The 20,869-nt window shown below is 38.7% G+C and overlaps 1 protein-coding gene across 6 annotated transcripts in view; it reads right to left on the bottom strand.

Annotated features, from left to right (window-relative positions):
* Positions 1–3,943: 3,943 nt before the first annotated feature.
* The window catches only part of LIN54 (lin-54 DREAM MuvB core complex component), a 66,309-nt gene continuing 49,383 nt past the window's right edge, over positions 3,944–20,869 (bottom strand). For all 6 annotated transcript variants that reach the window (XM_070393950.1, XM_070393976.1, XM_070393940.1 and 3 more), the window contains exons 8-13: positions 18,784–18,875; positions 17,361–17,432; positions 16,167–16,269; positions 15,872–16,009; positions 11,004–11,206; positions 3,944–6,193 (exon numbers count right to left, since the gene is read on the bottom strand). In XM_070393950.1, coding sequence (XP_070250051.1) covers positions 5,992–6,193; positions 11,004–11,206; positions 15,872–16,009; positions 16,167–16,269; positions 17,361–17,432; positions 18,784–18,875 — 810 coding nt within the window. In that variant the 3' untranslated portion in view covers positions 3,944–5,991. The remainder of the gene's footprint in view (positions 6,194–11,003; positions 11,207–15,871; positions 16,010–16,166; positions 16,270–17,360; positions 17,433–18,783; positions 18,876–20,869) is intronic.

Raw genomic sequence — 20,869 nt, 5'->3', positions numbered from 1 at the left:
AGCTATAAAACTCTTAGAAGACAGTCGGGAACTTACATTGTGTTAGTTTCTTAGATATGACACCAAAAGCACCATCAACAAAAAATAAATTGGACTTCATCAAAATTAAAAACTTGTGCTTCAGAGGACAACATCAATAGAATGGGAGACAACCCACAGAATGGGAGAAAATTTTTACAAATCATTTGGTAGATTTGTATCTAGAATATACAAAGAACTTTTATAACTCAATAATAAATGACAGCCCAATTTTTAAAAATGGGTAAAGACTGTAAGTAGACATTCTTCAAAAGAGATATACAAAGGGCCGATAAACACCAGAATATATGTTGGACATTAGCCATCTGGGAAATGCAAATCAAAACCACAATGAGATACCACTTTATACCCACTAGGATATAGTAAGAAAGTTGTGTTAGCAAGAATGTGGAGAAGTTGGAACCCTTATGCATTGGTGATGAGAACGGAGATCCTGGAAACCAGCCTCGTAGTTCTTCGAAAGGTTAAAGAGAGTTACCAAATGACCCAGCAGTTCTACTGACAGGCATGAAATAAAAACACGTCCATGTAAAAACTTGTACACAAATTTCAGAGTAACATAATAGCTAAAAAGTGAAAAAGACGATGTCCCACTAATGAACGATAAATAGAAATGTCCTCTATTCATACAGTAGGTCACATGGTAAATGTATATTTTACTTTATAACAAACTGCCAGAACTTTTTTTGCCAAGTGACTACCGCTTTACATTTCAACCAGTAATGTATGAAATTTCCTGTTGCTCTGCTTCCGCCCCAGTATTTGGTTTTGTTTTGAATTAGCCATTGAAATGGGCGTGCAGTGATATTTCATTGTAGCTTTAAATTTCCTAATAGCTAATAATGATGAGCATCTTTTTGTAGGCTTATTTGCCATCCACATAATTTTATTTTTAAAATATATTTTTGATTGGAGAGGAAGAGGGAGAGATAGAAACATCAATGATGAGAGAGAATCCATTGGCTGCCTCCTGCACGCCCCATACTGGGGATTGACCTGGCAACCCAGGCATGTGCCATGACGGAATCTAACCATGACCTCCTGGCTCATAGGTTGATGCTCAACCACTGAGCCATGCCGATTGGGCCCATCCACATTTTAGATGAAATGTTCAAATCTTTTGCCCACATTTGAGAAGGTTGTTTTCAATTTGGGCGTTAATTACATATTCTGGACATAAGTGTACTATCAGATGTGTTTTGCAAATATTTTTCCTAGTCTATGGCTTTTCTTATTTCTTAGTGTGCTTTGAAGAGCAGACATTAATTTTGTTAAGTCCAATTTATTGATTTTTTTCTTCTTAGTTTCATATCTAAGCAATCTTTAACCCAAGGTCACATTTTTTTCTTCTTCCTGTTTTCTAGATATTTTGTAGTTTTAGGGTTTATATTTAGATTATAATCCATTTTCAGCTAATTTTGGTGTGCTGTATAAATTGTTTGGATGTTCACATGGATATCCCAGTAACATTTGTTAAAAAGACTGTTCTTTCTCTAGTGAATTACTTTTGAACACTTGTCAAAATTTGACAATACATAGATGTCTATTTCTGACTCTATTCTGTTCTCTTTAACTTTTACCAATACCAGTCTTGATTAGCTTTAATGTGTTTAAGTCAGATTGAAGTCCTCCAATCTCATCCTTTTTTTCAAAAATATTTGGCAATTGTAGTTGTACCTGTCCATGTAAATTTTATAGTCAGCTTGTTGAATTTTACAAAAATTCCTTCTAGGATTTTGACAAGTTATGTTGAATCCATAGATTAATTTAGGGAGAAATTTAATAATGAATGTTCCAATCCATAAACATGGTCTCTCTTTTTAAGGTATTTGATTATTAGAAATCAGTGTTTCCTACATTTCACATACAGACCTTGTACATTTCATGTTTTGTGGTGCTGCTATAAATGGTCATTTTAAAATCTGTTTCTAAATGTTAATTAATACTGTATACAAATACACTTTAGCATACTGACCTTGTTAGTCCTAGTGCTTTTTAAAAAAAGATTATTTGACTTTCCTATATAGGTATTCACATCATCCACAAATAGATCTATGGCCTTCCCCCTGATTGTATAGTGACCTCCAAGACAATGTTGAATAGGAGTGCCTTGTTCTCAATCTTAGGGGAAAAACATTGTTTTCATCATTTATATGATGTTACCTGTAGGCTTTTTTTGTAAAAATTCTTTATCGGGTTTAGAATCCCTGATATTCCCCATTTGCTGAAAGTTGTGTTTTTATAACCATAAGTGGATACTGAATTTTGACATGTAATTTTTTTGAAAAATATTGTGATGTAATTTACATACCATAATAGTCATCCTTTTAAAGCATACAATTCAGTAGTTTTTAGTATACTCAAAAGGTTGTTTTCTGCAACTTTTGAGATAATCACATAGCTTTTCTTTTGCATGTTGATATAGAACATTAGTATTTTTTTAACATTACCTAACATTGATTTTTTTTTAATGATACATAACATTGATTTTTTGGGAGGGAGGGCATCCTTTTTATTCTTGGGATAAACCCAATCTGGTCATGATGTATTGTTTTTATATATTTCCAAATTATATTTGCTAACATAATAAATTAGTTATTAAAGTCTTTGACCTTTAATAAACATTACCCTGAATATATGCATTTTTATTGTTTTTGATAAAAAATAAAATGCCTTAAATGCAATGCTTTCATAAAACTACTTAAAACAAGTTCTAATTTAAAGTTTTTTACACTTTATAACTGACAATAAATCCTTGGTCTGGCCAGTGTTGCTCAGTAGTTGAGCATTGACCATGAACCACGAGGTCAGGTTCATTCCCAGTCAGGGCATGTGCCTGGGTTGCAGGCTTGATCCCCAGTGAGGGCATGCTGTAGACAGCCAATCAGTGATTCTCATTATTGGTATTTCTATCCCTCTCTCCCTCTGAAATCAATTTAAAAAAAATTAAAAGTTAAGGCACCCTAACAAGAAAAAAAAGATTAATTTACATAAAACTACATAATAATAGAAAATAACTATAATACTCAAGGTTTTCTAGTGATTGGCTTCTCTCTGGGTTGGTGCAACAAAATTCCTATATGAAATGCTTAAGGGATGCAATCTGATCACAGGTAGGGCTGGAGGTCCTGGTTTAAACCTGTATCTACATAAGTATTCATTCTCTTAGCTATAAAACTATAAAATAGAAGACCTCTAAAGGTATTTTTATTCACATTTTACATTAGAATTGAGCAAAAGTCAGTTGTCCATATCAAAGGATGCGGAGGCTAAAGCAGCAGTCTTCCCACAAGTTGCTGCTCTGCTTGTTTTATTACCAGTAACATCAAGGTTCTGGGTTCCCATATAGCCCAAAGACCAGACCTGCAAGTTGCTTTCGGTTCTTGGAGGAAGGTGCTCACCATAGGAATTTCAAACTTAGGAAGGGAAAGAGTAAGATTGAGTTTCTGCCCTTTAAAATAATGCCCTTGCCAATTTGACTCAGTGGATAGAGCATCGGCCCCGCTCTGACTGAAGGGTTGTGGGTTCAATTTCGGTCAAGGGCAGTACCTCAGTTGTAGGCTCCATCCCCCACCCTGATCCACCGGTGAGGGAGACAACCAATTGATGTGTTGTGTCTCTCTCTGTCTCTTTTTTCCACTGTCTCTAAAAAACAATGGAAAAATGTCCTCTGGTGAGGATTAACAACAAACTGAGGGAAAAATCAATGTCTCATTTCAAAGAAACTTATGTTAATGATAGTTGGGCAAAATAATAGGTTTAGTTTTTAGTTGTGCTTTCAAAAGTAATGTTAAATTTACCTGCAATCAGGTATGTCTAAAAGGTTTGCATGTTAAATGGTTAAAAGTGGTGTTATTAAAGAAGAGTGCAAAATCTTTTTTTACAGAATAGTATAAATGTTTATTTTTTGTATGATTTACTTTGCTGTCATGTTTTTACAATATAGAAAAGTGTATTCTTTGAATAGCTCTAGTAAATATAAATTTAATCTTTCTACTTTGGGATGTAAATAGAGCTAAAAAATTATATACCCAACCCTCCCCAAACAGTATTTTAAAATTGTTGAATTAATGTGGATATTAATCTTACTCAGCAATTTGATGCAAATGCCTAAATACAAAAAGTTGTTTAGTAAGTACTACACACAAAGGAAAAGGCTTAATATTTTAGCTTCTTGAAAATCAGTAAAACTAGTAGTATTTGATTGCACCTTTAAATTTTTACAAGCAAAACATTCTCAAGCAATGTCATCATACATAATCTATAATTGTAATCCAAATTTCACAAACATTTTCTGCACACTGTATATAAATACACATCACAAAGGTGCAATTAGAATTGAACACAGAATATGTACAAAATGAACAAAGTTTAGGTTTAGACCAAAAAGGTATTGTAATCTTTTGAAAAATAACTTGATTAGATATTTTATCCTTACACTAATTTACATTTATACAAATTTTAATTAAACATACTAGATAGAGGTGCTAAGAATGTTTGCATTATCTACATTTAAAGTTTACTGCACTATAATTTTATAAATCCAAATTTAAATAGATACTTCAATGAATAACGGACTCTTGGATTACTTAATTTCTATTGCCTGTATCTTGTGTGTTCATATGAACATATATACACAATTAATATATACAACTATAGATCTCTTGTAGGAAATGTAATAATCACATACTAATAATTATAGAGGATTAAGGTACCTAACAAATGCCTGAATTCCAACATGGTTTTTTCTTGTCATAAAATCAGAGTCCTATTATAACAGGCTCTTAAATTCATAAAGCTTTTGAATTCTCAAAGTGATTTAGGTTATTTTAGTAATTATATGAAAACACTCATACCTTCAGTGTACCAAATCACTGGTTAAAAATAATGCCATATTAAGCTTCCCTTATAAAAAAATACCCACTACAATTTTGAAAGCTTTGCTAGGAGGCCCATTTCAGTAAATTAACTCATTTATTGGTTTGAACCTCTAAGTTCAAAAGTCTATAAAGAGAACTGTTTATACAGATGAAAAATCCTTCCCTACATTCATCTCTTAGAACTTCAATATTCTTTATATTTCTCCATCCAATTCAACTTTTATACCTGATTATTGCATAAGGTTCTATTTTACCACTACCTAATGTGTTTAGCTTCTGTTTATAGGAACCTTTCATTTTAATGGTACCCAGTAATCACCTTGATAATTTATTTCAAATACATACCACTTACTTGAAAGAAAATGAAAAAACATCCCAGAGCATTTCTTAGTCACTTATTATAAAAACACACTGTCCATCCTTTGAGAATTAATCTATTATCCCTTAATGTTTTTTTAAAAAAAAAACACAATTAACTTTTTTATTTTAAAAGTGTGCCCATGGATTACTTCCCCTTCTTACATTCCCAAAGTGACAATAGGATATTATTCCAGAATCCACCCTAAAAAGTCGATTTTTCTTTAAAAAGACAGTGCTTTTCTAAACATAAAGTCATTGAAATATGTTTCATAAGAATTTGTTTATGTAGACGTTCTATCTGCTTATAGTCTAGTCTAGTACCAGAGAATGACTGGGAAATACCAATGCTGCTTTGGCTTTTTCTACTGAACAAAGTCATACAACGCCATACATTATAAATTATAGTAATTTATAAATGTTCTTTGTCAATAGAGTCAGAGGATAGAACATCTAATTCTTAAGAAACACAAGCAAATTAAAAATCTATATAATACAATAAAATATTCAATTTAGAAGGGGCATAAGCAGATTTAACTAAGATTTAAAATGTACTAATTTCCTCATTTAAAATTTCTTCTCAATATTATAATTTCAGGTCTCACAAGGACTGAATTAACAATACAATAATTGTTAAACTATCTTCCAGAAAATCCAGTGTCCCTGCACCTTCAATTTTCTGTACAGTTCCATTTATCAGTCTTTTGCACAAGAGTTAGCAATTCATAGCACAAGGGTCACTTTTTGCTTTTCCTGCAGAGTTGATAACGCTCATCAAACATCGTCCAAATTCTTCAAGTATCATCCGTTCAGCTGCTGCCTTTGATTTTCCCTTCTTGTCTGCCTGCTCAGCTTGGGCAAGAAGGCAATTGCACGTGGCTTCAGCTACTTCCTTAGTTACAAATGTAAATGGCAATCTGAAATGATGGAGAGAGAGAGAGAGATGATGGGGTGCTGAGTAACTACAAAGTGGGTGGCAATGTTTCATTTGGAAATCTGTTGACATTTTCATGATTCACCAGCACACTCTATCACATTTATGCAATGAGCACAGCACCTACTAAAGAGCTTAAACAGTTAGGCCTGGTTTTATGATTGACCATATTTGAAAAATACTGTTCAGAAAATACATTTTACATAAAATGTCTTATTACCTAGACAAAGTTATCTGGTTAACTAAAAGATGTAATTCTACCTGTTGACTTAATATTTCTGTAACAAAAGTCCTCCCGATTCATAAATGTAAGGTCCATGAGTGCAGTCTTTGTTTTACTTACTGCTGTTTCTTCACTGTGTAGAAGTGTCTGACATGAGACACTCCAAAAATATTTGCTGAATGAAAAGATGAATTATTGGGAATTGAAAGCACTATCTCCTGGACAACACTAAAAATAAAGTACTTTCCCATATTTCCATATATTTGTGTGTTTTTTAAAAATCAAGCACCCCAAAATTTTGCATTGTCCTATCACAACAAACAAAACAAGGGGAAACCAAATACATGGAGTTTCATTCATAAAGACCTGAACTACTGAGTTCTGAATTAGAGCAATCCATCTTGAGGCTTACTATATGTAGCCAAGCGATAAAAGCTTTCAGGAGACAAAATTGGGCAACCTAAATCTAACCACTAACTCAGCAACTTTTAAGCAGTCACTGATAGAAGACAATGGCAAAACAAAAAAATGAAGTCTTTAATTAAATCCCTCTATGACAAGACAGGGTAATTTAGGATTTAACCTGGTATACAGTTGTAGAGAATTCTTTAAAATACAAAAACTACTTTAAATTAAAAAATATTATAATCATGTTAATATTATAATATTGTATACTTAGTAATACTGTGTAATAGTAGTGCTCATTATATCACATTTGGAAATTAGAAAAAGGAAAGAAAAATTCAAACTTTTGCCACTTGAAGACAAATGTTACATGTTGGTATAACATTTTTAATAGTTGTTTTTACATAGTTTTGATTACCTTCTATATATATCTACACTAATAAAAGAGAAACATGGTAATTAGCGTACGACCGCTACCCTTTTCATTGGCTAATCAGTGAGTATATGCAAATTAACTGTCAGCCAAGATGGCGGCCGGCAGCCAGGCAGCTGGAAGCGAACATGAGGCTCGCTTGCTTCAGTGAAGGAGGACTCCAACATTCCCCGCCTCACTTTCCGACCTCTCAGTTGCAACTCTAAGCAACTATATACTATGTTGCAAATAAGAAGCTAAACAAAAGCCCAGAAACCGGCTTTCATTCAGCCGGGCTTTAGCAACATTGTATCGATGTTTTCAGCTGCGAGGCCTCAGAGCTAAAGCTGGCCCAGAATAAAAAAAAAAAAAAAGAAAGCAAGGAGCGGTTGGAAGCTTCAGTCACTCACTTCCGGAAAACAGCCCTCAGCCCCTCACCCAGACTGGCCAGGCACCCCAGTGGGGACCCCCACCCTGATCCAGGACACCCTTCAGGGCAAACCAGCCAGCCCCCACCCATGCACCAGGCCTCTATCCTATATAGTAAAAGGGTAATATGCCTCCTGGCACCGGGATCAACATGACAGGGGGCAGCGCCCAAACCCCCTGATCGCCCTGCGGCTCTGTGTATGACAGGGGGCGGGGTCACAACCTCCCTATCTGCCCTGCTCTGTTCGTGACAGGGGAAGGCGCCCCAACCCCCTGATCAGCCCTGCTCTGTGCCTGATCGGGGGGAGCTCCCCAATCCCCTGATTGCCCAGCGGCTCTGTGTTTGACAGGGTGCAGCGCACCAACCCCCTGATCCGCCCTGCTCTGTGTGTGATAGAGGGTGGCGCCCCAACCCCCCTCCACGGGCCTTGCTGTGTGTGTGACAGGGTAGAGCCATAACCTCCCCACTGGCCCTGCCCTGAGTGTGACAGGGTGCAGCGCCCCAACCCCCTGATCTGCCCTGCTCTGTGTGTGAGAGGGGGTGGTGCCCCAACTCCCCTATCGGCCCTACTCTGTGAGTGACAGCGGGGAGCTCCTCAGCCCCCTGACCAGCCCTGCTCTGTGCATGACAGGGGGCAGCACCCCAACCCCCTGATGGGCCCTGCTCTGTGCGTGAGAGGGGGCAGCACCCCAACCCCCTGATGGGCCCTGCTCTGTGCGTGACAGGGAGTGGCGCTGCAACCTCCCCATCGACCCTGCCTTGAGTGTGACAGGGGGCGGTGCCCCAAACCCCCAATCGGCCCTACCCTGAGCGTGACTGAGGGTGGCATTGCAACCTCCCGATCCGCCCTGCTCTGTGCATGACGTGGCGGTGCCCCAACTCCACAATCAGCCCTGCTCTGAGCCTGACCAGGGGCTGCACTTAGGAATTGGGCCTGCCCTCTGCCACCCGGGAGCAGGCCTAAGCCAGCAGGTCGTTATCTCCCGAGGAGTCCCAGACTTCAAGAGGGCACAGGCCGGGCTGGGGGACACCCCCCCCCCCCCCCCCCACCGCCCTGAGTGCACAAATTTTTGTGCACCGGGCCTCTAGTATATATATAAACAGGTAATATGCAAATTAGCTGGGCGTCACAACCAACGCAGGAGGAGGCTGCATCACGACTGCTCAGGAGGAGCTGCGCACGCAGATGGGCGGGAGGGGACTGTGTGCCACCCCCAGCCCCAGTGGACACACACCAGGGGTGGAGGCGTGCTCCGAATGGTCGCAGTGCGGCTCGGAGCACGCCCCCAGTGGGTGGCGGCAGTGGCTGGAGCAAAGCAACCCCAGTCCCAGATGCCTGGCGGCGGCTGGAGCAAACCAGTCTGGGTCCCGGTGGGTGGCAGCGGCAGCCGTAGCGAAGCAGCCCAGGTCCTGGGTGCTGGAGGGAAGCCAGTGCTGGCAGCCAGGGGAAGGAAGGCCTATTCTTGCATGAATCTTCATGCATCGGGCCTCTAGTAGTATATTATTTTGTATGCTTTTACACTTTATAATGTAAAATATTTCCTCATGGAAATGAATTGAAAAATTAATTATAAATATTTGAGTGTAGGCAATATCTTTAATCTCCACATGGAGATAGATTTAATATTCTGAAGGGTTATTGGAAGCAAGATGACCAGAAAGGATCCCTTATTAAGATGTCAACCCATTTCTACTTTATTCAGTGAAGAACCATTTGCTGATTATTACAGGTGTAAAAGTTCTTCAGAAATAATAGCTGAAATATGTTGTACAAAAGAAGTCTTACTTTTGTAAGTATTAGATCTTATTTCAACTTAGACATTTTAAATTATATACCTTTTGCAAAAGTCATTGCATTTAATAATTCCTCAAATTAACCTCTAACTAATATAAATCCAAGTCAGTAAACTTGTAGAATCAGGCCCTGCCAAACACTGCAACAGAGATGCTTTTCTCCTCACAGTCTGTGATAAGGGTGATTTGAAGGCTAAGAAAACAGGCTCAGAGACGAAGTTCTTGTTGAATTCACACACTACTACGGAGCACAGATATATTTAAACTCAGGTCGCCCTGACTTTAAATGAAGCTCCAGCTTTTCTACTCCAGAGCTCAGCAGTCTAGTGAAATAAGGAGCTACAATAATACAGTGTTTGGCGCTAAGAGGCACAGAAAAGGCAAGAAAAGGTAACGTGGATGAAACTAAACCTGACCAGCTCAAGGGAGACCTGCATGGCGGCCTTACAAACTCAGAGTAACCTCATAGGATGACTTGAAATTAAAACTTTCTAATTAGCCCTAACGGGTTTGGCTCAGTGGATAGAGCATTGATCTGCGGACTGAAGGGTCCCAGGTTCGATTCCGGTCAAGGGCATGTACCTTGGTTGTGGGCACATCCCCAGTAGTGGGTGTGCAGGAGGCAGCTGATCTATGTTTCTAACTATCCCTCTCCCTTCCTCTCTGAAAAAAATTAATAAAATATATTAAAAAATAAATAAGTAAATAAAAGCTAGTCATGGAGGGTAGCCCTAGGCCAGTATCTTTCTAGACAAAGGTCAATCTTGATCTTAACTAAGCCAGTCTATTGTCTTTTTGCATTAATGATAACCTTTGGAATGTCAGGGTAATTTGTTTTACCTTTAATCCAATCCCAGAGATTTCCCTACTTTGCTTTCTCCCATCTCCCTAATCTACCAGCAATGAATTTCATAACACCCTTATGTCTCCTCCTTTGATTTTAATGTATAAAGTAAGGTGCAAAACTACCAATCTCTGGAGCATTTTCTCAATCCATTGAGACTTAGCTTCCCAGTAATTTTCCTTAGTTTGGCTCAAATAAACTCTTAAAAATTCTTACAGGTCTGGACATTTCCTTACATTGACAGTAAGAAAGTACAAAAATATGGAAAATGACATAACCAGCAAGCGGTATGAAAAATCTAGTTTTCAAGGGCGGGGGGGGAAAAAGGACACTTATGTAATACCCTTTGTAATACTTTTAGCGAAAAAAAAAAAAAAAAGAAAAGAAAAATCTAGTTTTCTTAGAGGTTTGTCAAATTCTAGAATTGCTTATCTTAGTAGGGAGAAAGCCAATGAAATGAAAGCCGAATGAAATAAAGCATCACTGTGCATTTTAGAACTGTGCAACGTGTCTGGGTGATCTTTCTGTTGCCTTTACATTCCTTTACAACAAGTAAAGACAGCAAGAAAACGTAAAAATCAGATGTGCAACAACGAAGTATGAACTCCATTTTGTCCAAAAGGAGAAACTTTACCAAAAATGAATATTCATGTCATATTATAAAGAGATGAAACTATTAACTTACTTTCCTCCTCCGCTACTCAAAGCTGGTGCTGGCCTAGTAAGCAAGTCTGAAATTTGAGAGGATAACTTAGTCTTCGCCGCTGTTTGTTGCTGTACCCTTACTTCAGCTGCATCTGCCAAGTGCATCAATGTCTTCCTTTCTGGGCTTTCTTCAAAATTCTTACAGCCAATACATTTGCATATTGAGGAACACATAATTTTTGCCTAAAAGATTGACAAAAGAAAAGCTTCCAAATCAAAACCAAAACAAGTCACTATAGACTCCCTGATCAAATCAACAGATAACTAACTGGTCAACTGACATAAGATAAAATGGAAACCACTCTTGCTGACAAACACCATGTCAGCAACTACTATGGCCGCTAACTACTCATGTGTATAGGTAGGTATTCTTAAGTCTGAGAGTGGTTATGCAATGTTTGTGTTTGAGTTCATTTCCCCCCACCACCACTATAGATTTTCCTCCTGATATGAAAAACATGTTCTTTTTAAAGAATATGAATGACTCATTACAATATTAAAAATAAGGGTCACATAGAATCGAACCACCTCAATCAAGTCACCATTAACATGTTGGTGACCTCCCATTTATGCAAACACACAATACCACATGGAAAGGATTTCATAGTTGCTGTTTTTATTATGAATATCTCCCTCCTTAAACTCCCTTCTACGGATTCCTCAAACCCTTCAACAGCCCATATTAAATCATAAAAAAATAGGTAAAGTATATATATATTTATGAAAAAAAGTAGATATTATGTACACATACATATACTACCTCACAAATCCTAAAGTCTTTTTCATTTTTTAGTTCGATGGCCATTTGCTTCCAGCTCATGAGTACCACAAACAATGCATAAAAAGATTTTTTGTATATATAATGTTCTTATTTCTATAAAATATATGGACTGAAAAGAGGCCACACGCTAACCTGATAAGCTCAGGGAAGGCCTGCATGGCGGCCTTGCAAACTCAGAGACCTAAAGTAACCTCAAGAATGGTCTGACCATTATAAACTGATAAGCAAAAATAGATAGAGGCAGAACAGCATCGAACAGACTGTCAAACTACAGTGGGAAGGCTGGGGAGGGTTGGGGGGCGGGAAGCGGGGGTAAGAGATCAACCGTAGGACTTGTATGCATGCATATAAGCATAACCAATGGACATAAGACACTGGGGGGTAGGGGAGCCCGGGGGAATGTCAAGGGGAGAAAAAAAAAAGGAGACCTATGTAATACTCTTTGTAATACTTTAAGCAATAATAATAAAAAAAAAGAATGGTCTGAAATGAAAACTTTTTAAAATACAGTGGGGCCTTGACTTATGAGTTTATTTAGTTCCGTGACGGAGCTCGTAACTCAAATTACTCATATGTCAAATCAAAAAGTGAACGAGTGAGACACCTGATGCTGGGCTGATGATGTGGCGTTCACTGTGACGTTTGCTGCGCCAACTAGCGGTGGGGTATCTGAGGCTGGCTCATAACCCAAATTTTAGCTCGCAACTCAAAGCAAAAAATCAGCCGAGAGATGGCTTTATCTCGAAAAACTCGTTAGTCGGGACATTCGTAAGTCAAGGCCCCACTGTATATATATTTTTATTGATTTCAGAGAGGAAGGAAGAGGAAGAGAGAGAAACTTCAATGATGAGAATCACTGATGATTGGCTGTCTCCTGCACACTCTCCCTGGGGATGGAGCCCACAACCCAAGCATGTGCCCTGACGGGGAATCGAAGTATGACCTCCTGGTTCACAGGTCAATATTCAACCACTGAGCCACACTGATCAGGCTGAAATGAAAACTTTTTAACAAAAAGCAGTTTATATGGCAGGTAGTCATGTCCTAGGCTAGAATCTTGCCTGACAAAAGTCAATCTTTACCTCAACTTAGCTTGTCTACTGTTTTTTTAAAAATATATTTCTTTATTGATTTCAGAGAGGAAGGGAAGAGAGATAGAAACATCAATGATGAGAAAGAATCATTGATCGACTGCCTCCTGCACACCCTCTACTAGGGATAAAGCCCACAACCGAGGCATGTGTCCTTGGCCGGAATCGAACCTGGGACCCTTCAGTCCACAGGCTGACTCTCTATCCACTGAGCCAAGCCGGCTAGGGCTTGTCTACTGTTTTTTGCATCTATGACAACATACCTTTGGAAAGTCAGGGTAACTTGCCTTTTGTTCCGGACCTTCAGAGCACAATCTATGCACCAGAGTCTACAAATCCTCTCATTGTTATTTTTATTGTGTTAACTGCTGACTATTAACTATCCTGTATCCTCCTATGTAAAAGATGTATATGTCTATCACTTTTAATATCCTATATAATGAAGAGGTAATATGCAAATTGACCATCACTCCAACACAAAAGATGACTGATTCACAGATTTGCTAAACAATTCAATTAAATGATTAGTTCATATCTGTCTGAATAGCATGATTATTCACTGACACTCCAACGAAAGGGTTTCTTTGCCTTTCTGACCTAGCTTTACATCAATTTCCATTTTCTCTCTTTTTGTGGACTTGGTTTTATGGCTTACAATTTAACATATTCATGATAATTTTTATATGATATGATTTACTAGCAGAAGCCACCTATTTGATCAGGTGTTCAAACAGCAACAAATAATAGAGTCAAGCCCAGCCAGTGTGGCTCAGTGGCTGAACTTTGACCCATGAACCAGGAGGGCACGGTTTGATTCCCAGTTAGGACACATGCCTGGATTATGGACTTGATCCCCAGTAGGAGGCAGCTGATCCATGATTCTCTCTCATCATTGATGTTTCTATTTCTTTCTCCCTCTCTCTTCCTCTCTCTAATATCAATACAAACATAAAATAAAATTAAAAAAAGAGTTAATCTCTTCCAACACCGAATGAAAAACTGGCTTGTTGGACACAGATTTTGAAAGACTTTAAAAAATAATCTTGATTATATGCAATTTTCACTAATACTGGCTTTAGGACTAACAAAATTTACTTTCCTATATTTCCCCGAGTGGTGTTTTTGACCTATGCAATACATAAATGAGAAATTCAGTATACAAACCTTTTTTTAAAAATATGTTTTTAAAATTGATTTTTAGAGAAAGAGGAAGGTGGGAGACAGAGAAAAACATCAATGATGAGAGAGAATCATCAATCAGCTGTCTCCTGCATGCCCCCTACTGGACATCAAGCCCGCAACCCAGGCATGTGCCCTGATCAGGAGTCAAACCAGTGACCTTTGGTTGCATGGGACAATGCTCAACCAACTGAGCCACACTGTCCAGGGCAGTACACAAATCTTAGATACTCCTGCAGCAGAGCAAACCTTACTAGGGAGAGTGCAATCCTTGGTGGTATTACCTGACCAAGTGCAAGGCTAGGCCTTCTGCCAAAACTAAAAATAAAGTGAAATCTGAAAGAATAAAAATATATCAGATGAGAAGAGCCAACTGTAGGAATGACTCAACTCCAAAGAATCTCATTAAAGAGTTTCAGGTGCACCAAGAAACCAATTACAGCCCTGGCCATATGGCTGGGTTGGTTGGAGCATCGTCCAAGTCACCAAAAGTTTACAGGATCAATTCTTGGGCAGGACATATACCTAGGCTGCTGGTTCAATCCCCAGTGGGGGCACAAACAGGAGGCCACCAATTAATGTTTCTATTCCACATTGATGTTTCTAACAAAGGAAGAAAAAGGGAAGGGAGGGAGGGAGAGAGGGTGGAGGGAGGGAGGAACTAATCTTGGCATGACTAGATTCTTGTATTTAACCTTTGAATAGAAAAATAATAAACTATATAGTACTTTCTCTGAAACAAGAGGATGATTTACATGGCATCTGTCAAAGAAGTTTCAATCACGTTCTTCAGAAAAGATGCCTGGGTCCTGGCCGGGTGGCTATTTGGTTGGAGTGTCTTCCCATGCACCAAAAGGTGGTGGCTCCATCCCATCCGGGAACAAATGGCAGGTAATTGATGGATGTTTCCCCTCCCCCACCTCTCTCCCTCCCTTCCTCTCTCTAAAAGTCAATAAAAATATATCCTTGGGTGAGGATTAAAAAAAAAAAAGATTCCTGATGCATAAATAAAAACAGCCAGTTGAGTGGGGTGATGAAGAGTAAAAACAGATGCAATCACCTCACAATGACCAATGACTTTTTCCAGCAATATTTTGCATTCCTCCTTTCCTGTTTTTTGTTAACAAAGCAAACTTCTTAACTACTTTTCCACAGAGCAGTGTTCCTCAACAGTGCACTATTGGCAATATAAATCTTTATTTTCAGGATTATACCCTGAAATGCAGGCTATTTTGCGTCTATATATATTCCAAAAAGCCCATGGGGGACAGACTGTGTAGTACTGACCTTCAGTTGAGAACCACTATAGAGTTTCCCATCCACTCTGACGTTATTATTTTTATTGAAAATCTGATTTGCATACGTTCATGTATAATGATCAAGAAGTTATGAACTGGTAAAGCAGCTAATGAGATCCCAAACTGTAATGACAAAACTAAAGCACAGGCATACCTCAGAGATATTGCAGGTTTGGTTCCAGACCACTGCAAGCGAGTTGTAATCTTTTTGCTGTGGAGGGTTTTGCCTTAATTTATTAAAAAAACCCAAAAACCTCAACATCCGTGAAGCACAGTAAAGCTAGGTGCAATAAAACGAGGTAGGCCTGTATTGCTCTCTGAGCCTTGCTTGGGAGGCCAGAAGGTTTTCCTCAAATGAGGGCCCTTGGGCCAACTATGCGTATCTTCATACTCCAATAGCAAAGCAATCTCCCAATTTTCAAGTGAAATTTTATAGTATGCTCTTTCTAACATGATTTTCAAAAGATGGCTCCATTACTTTCCCCAGCCAGCATCTCACCTCATAGCATTCACAGTAGTTTTTAAGACATCCTGAGCGTTTGCAATTACATCCTTTGCTGTGACGTCGATCTGATTCTCCCTCCTTTCCTTTTCCTATTTTAGGCTTAAAAGCTTCTGGATTTCTGTCAAGGCATGCCTATCAAAACAGAGCACATACAAGTGATGTTAAATCACAGGAAATTAAATTTAAATACTGCAAAGGGGAATTAATTTTCCTTGTAAAACAAGGAGTTCCACATAAAACAGGTGAAAACTAAAATTTTCGTCAGTTAAATGAAATAAAAAATAATCACCTTTATTGCTTTTTGCCTTTCATTTTCATGTTCCAAATTATTATAACAATTAGTACAATTGCAGTTGTTGCAAAATTCACCATTTGCAAAGCAATCACAATATCTGGAATATAAAAGTTGGTGTAAGTTATATTAAAAAAGTCATTTTTAAAATAAACAAAACTATAAATTATCTGATTTAATAGCATTATACACGTGATAAAACATTTTAGAAATGTACTCAGTGCTACCCAGTTAGAGTTAACATATACAAAGGGGCCTTGACTTACGAGTTTAATTCGTTCCGTGATGGAGCTCGTAACTCAAATTACTCGTATGTCAAATCAAAAAGTGAACAAGTGAGACACGTGATGCTGGGCTGATGTTGTGGCGTTCACTGTGACGTTCGCTGCGCCAACTAGCGATGGGGTATCTGAAGCTGGCTCGTAACCCGAATTTTAGCTCGCAACTCAAAAGCAAAAAATCGGCCAAGAGATGGCTCGTATCTCGAAAAACTCGTTAGTCGGGACATTCGTAAGTCAAGGCCCCACTGTATTGTCAACTACATGATAAAGCTCAAAATTAAAGTCACTGGCTCCTAGAATTTTACTTTAGAAACTTAGTTCCAGTAGTAACAGCTGTCAACACTAGAGCTACACGATTCTGTGTGCCCCCCAAGGTAAATTATTTCAAAATCATGAAAAAGGAGAAATATGGGTTATATTCTGTTAGTGGAACCTGCTCACTTGAACTACTGCCATGCTTCTTTGGATTCTAAACTCCCACATGACCAATGCTTTTCATTTAATTGTTTCATGTCAAATCTCTTACTTCAGTACTAATAAGCAAATTAATCATCCAATAATTTTAAGACTACTCAGAGTATCACCTCATTCAAAGAGACCAAATGATAAAGGCATAAATAAGATCAAATTTTTTATTAATGAGGACAGAGACTACGTCTGTCTCCTGCTGCTGTGTCCCTAACTCCTACTCCTGTGCCTCATCTATGGTAAAGACCCTACAATTATTTTTTTCTGAATGAATGAAACAGTATTTTCACACTATCATACTCTCAAACATTCACACTTGTATGTTTCTTTAAATTACTTAGACTTATGGAATTGGTCTATAAAGAAATTTTAGTTAACTATATTTATTTTTAAAAGCATTTTTGGGTATATCAAATGAGGAAACAGTAGCAAAAAGACTTACAATTTCAAACACAGCGATTTTGTACAATTACAGGGCTTTCTGGGCCGACTGGCAGACTCTGATGGGATTATACTATACAGACACACAAAAAAAGATACATATTTTAATCAGTTAAAAGTATTCAGAATTAATACAGTCCCGGACCTGTAAATTCCTCCTAAGACAAAGCTTTAACAGATGTATAAATCTCTAATAAAAGTTTGCTATGTTGTTCCACTTACATTAAGTTCAAAAGCAAGTTGTAACATGAAAACATAGGCAGAGAGTCAAGATATGAGGGGGGGGGACATTATCGGCCCTGGCCAGTGTGGCTCAGTTGGTTGGGCATCATCCCTGTGCACCAAAAGGTTGCCAGTTTGATTCCTGGTCAGAGCACATGCCCCAGTTGCAGGCTCGATCCCCAGTGCGGGGTGAGCACTCTCAAATCGATGTTTCTCTCTCTCTCTCTCAAAGTCAATACAAAATCCTTAAAAAAAAAAAAAAAAAAAAAAAGAACATTATCAATAACTTCTACAGAACACTCCACAAAAAATACTCTTCCTTCAGAGAACTAAAGTTTAAATCTCCCCCAAAACTTTTCAGACTTAATTATAAAAGATAGTGAGTAGAAAAGAGTTCAGGGAGCTGGAATTTTGGAGGGGAGAGGTAAGACTAGTTCCATCCAACACTGCAAAGACAACAAACAACAGATTAAAAAACAGATTTAAAAAACCACACACACACACACACACACACACACACACACACACACAAAACAAAAAAAACAAGGACCCAACAAAACAATTTAAAAACCAATATCCTTTAAAAAATATATTCAGGGTGGGAAAAGGAGAGAAGAGGGGAGACAGAGAGAGAATAAAGCATGTGGAAAAATTAATATATCCAAGAAAAAGAAAGTTGGGACTTCTCTTTAATTTTTTGGATGAGCTACTAATATATTCAACACATGAAAATAAATACATGACTCTTAAAATTTAAAAAGTCCACCCACATATCTCCAAGAACCCCCCTTCACTCCCCGACACCATGCCTGCGAAAACTCCAGCGGCCTCCAGATTCAGCTGGAAACTCATCCTGAGCAGAAAGCTTGGTTGTAGGGAGGAGAAGGAATTCTCCAGGTTTTCAGAAATATCATTAGTCACACTTGGTGGCAAGACAATGTGTGGGAATGATGGAGGAGATGGAGGGCCTCTGGGGCGAGGGCGGGGAGCTCTGGGTTGGCACTGATATAGTGTTGGATATGACAAAACTAGAACAGGCCTCTCAAGGGATGGCCCTCAAATAAGATATTTGCGAGTTCTTTTGACTATCTCGCATAGCTTTAAGGGGGGAAAAATCAAATAAATGTATTTTGAAATACATATATTTGATGCTGATTTAACCTGATCCAACAATTTAACTTACATCTTTTCCAAATACTCACCCATTGAATGGAAGCCTTGCCTGGGTCTGGACACCTGATGTACCAGTAAAGTTAGAGCTGCTTGCTATAGACACATATGAAGACTGCTGTAGCTACATGTAAAGAAAGATAATTTTAGACCATATTTACAAAAATGGACAATATTCGCAGATATAGTTATCAGTGAGAAGCACAAATTCATTTACTAAAACAGAAAAAATAAAATGAAAAAGCTCATGCAAACATACTACCTCAAGGCAGCTTTTCTAAAGATCCAAACTAATATTAGAGGTAAAAACAATGCGAACATTTTAAAGTACAACATGGTACAAATACAGTAGGTCCTCGGGTTACGTTGGAGATCCATTTCTACGGCGCAACGAAACGTGATTTTCGCCGTAAGTCGGAACCCACCTACATAAGCACCTACGTCACTCACATGGAGCACATACACACCAGTAATGAAGTGAAACAGTAACAAAAATTTGAAAGAAAGATAATTCCTGACCTTTACTTGTGGTAAATAAATAATAAAAAACATAAAGCACATATGTACATACGTCAAAATGACGGAACTTTTTTTTTAAATAAATACTGTAAATGGGAGATGGCAATATAACCAAGAAACGACATACATTGAGTCCGACGTAACCCAAGGACTGCCTGTATAATAAATTTTTTTCATAGAGGAGTATCTTATTAGAATTAGAAAATTCCCTAAAAGTACTGTAATCTCTTGTATTGGCTAGAAAAATGCAATGTAAATAAAATTTACTATATTGATCATTCATCACATTGCAAGTTATAGAAAATGAGAAGTTACATGCACAATAATTAAGTTTCTATTTTACACTGGATTTCTAAACATAAAAGAGATGCTAATGATAAAAATACTGAACATTAATGGTATTTAAAAATTAGTCGGGACGGCCCCGGTGAGGTTGAAACGGCCCCCGTGAGGTAGCAACGACCCCGGTGAGGTTGAATCGGCCCCCGTGAGGTAGGGACGACCCCGGTCAGGTTGAAACGGCCCCGGTGTGGTAGGGACGACCCCGGTGAGGTTGAAACGGCCCCGGTGTGGTAGGGACGACCCCGGTGAGGTTGAAACGGCCCCCGTGAGGTAGGGACGACCCCGGCGAGGTTGAAACGGCCCCTGTGAGGTAGGGATGACCCCGGTGAGGTTGAAACGGCCCTGGTGAGGCTCTGACGGCCCTGGTGAGGTTGAGACTACTCCAGTGAGGTTGGGACAAATAAAGGGGACCAGTATGGACTGATGAACAGGGGTAGATACAGAAGCAGAGCAACATTGAACAGAATGTTAAACTACAGTGGGAAGCCTGGGGAGGGTTGGGGGGGGGGATTAAGAGACCAACTGAAGGACTTATATGCATGCATGTAAGATTAACCAATGGACACAAGACACGGGGCGGGGGGGGGGGGGTGGGGGGTAGGGGCCGGGGGAATGTCAAGGGGGGGAAAAAAGGAGAAATATGTAATACTCTTTGTAATACTTTAAGAAATAAAAATTATTAAAATATTAAAAAAAAAAAATTAGTAGCCACACACCATACTCCAAAGTACATTTCATTAAAGTAAGATAGGTTTTTGTTTCTCCTCTTACAAGCTGAATAAATCAACAACTCAATAGTTTAGAACATGGTACTAATTTGCTTGACTCTTAACTTTCTAAAAGTGTTTTTATTGATTTTAGAGAGAAAGGGAGAGGAATAGAGAGAGACTTTGACAAGAGAGAAACATCGACTGGCTGCCTCCTGCCTAGCCCTTCCTGGGATCAAGCCCAAAACCCAGGCATGTGTCCTGACCAGGAATGGAACCAGTGACCTCTTGGTTCATGGGTCAATGCTCAACCACTGAACAACACTTGTCCGGGCAAATTTGCTTGACTCTGATATGAAAAAGAAAACTTCTGCTTCCTAGAAGCAGCACTCCTAATCCAAGCCAGCCAACTGGATAATCTGTGGCTTTGATCTAAAGATGGACAAAATGGCCCTAACTGGTTTGGCTCAGTGGATAGAGCATCAGCCTGCGGACTGAAGGGTCCTAGGTTCGATTCCGGTCAAGGGCATGTACCTTGGTTGCGGGCACA

This window comes from Myotis yumanensis, unplaced genomic scaffold (genome assembly GCF_028538775.1).
Source record: "Myotis yumanensis isolate MYYU_CA2020_CCGP unplaced genomic scaffold, mMyoYum1.0.hap1 SCAF_1, whole genome shotgun sequence".
Taxonomy (NCBI): domain Eukaryota; kingdom Metazoa; phylum Chordata; class Mammalia; order Chiroptera; family Vespertilionidae; genus Myotis; species Myotis yumanensis.
The sequence above is the reverse complement of the archived record's forward strand: the minus strand, read 5'-3'. Positions and strand labels throughout refer to the sequence as shown.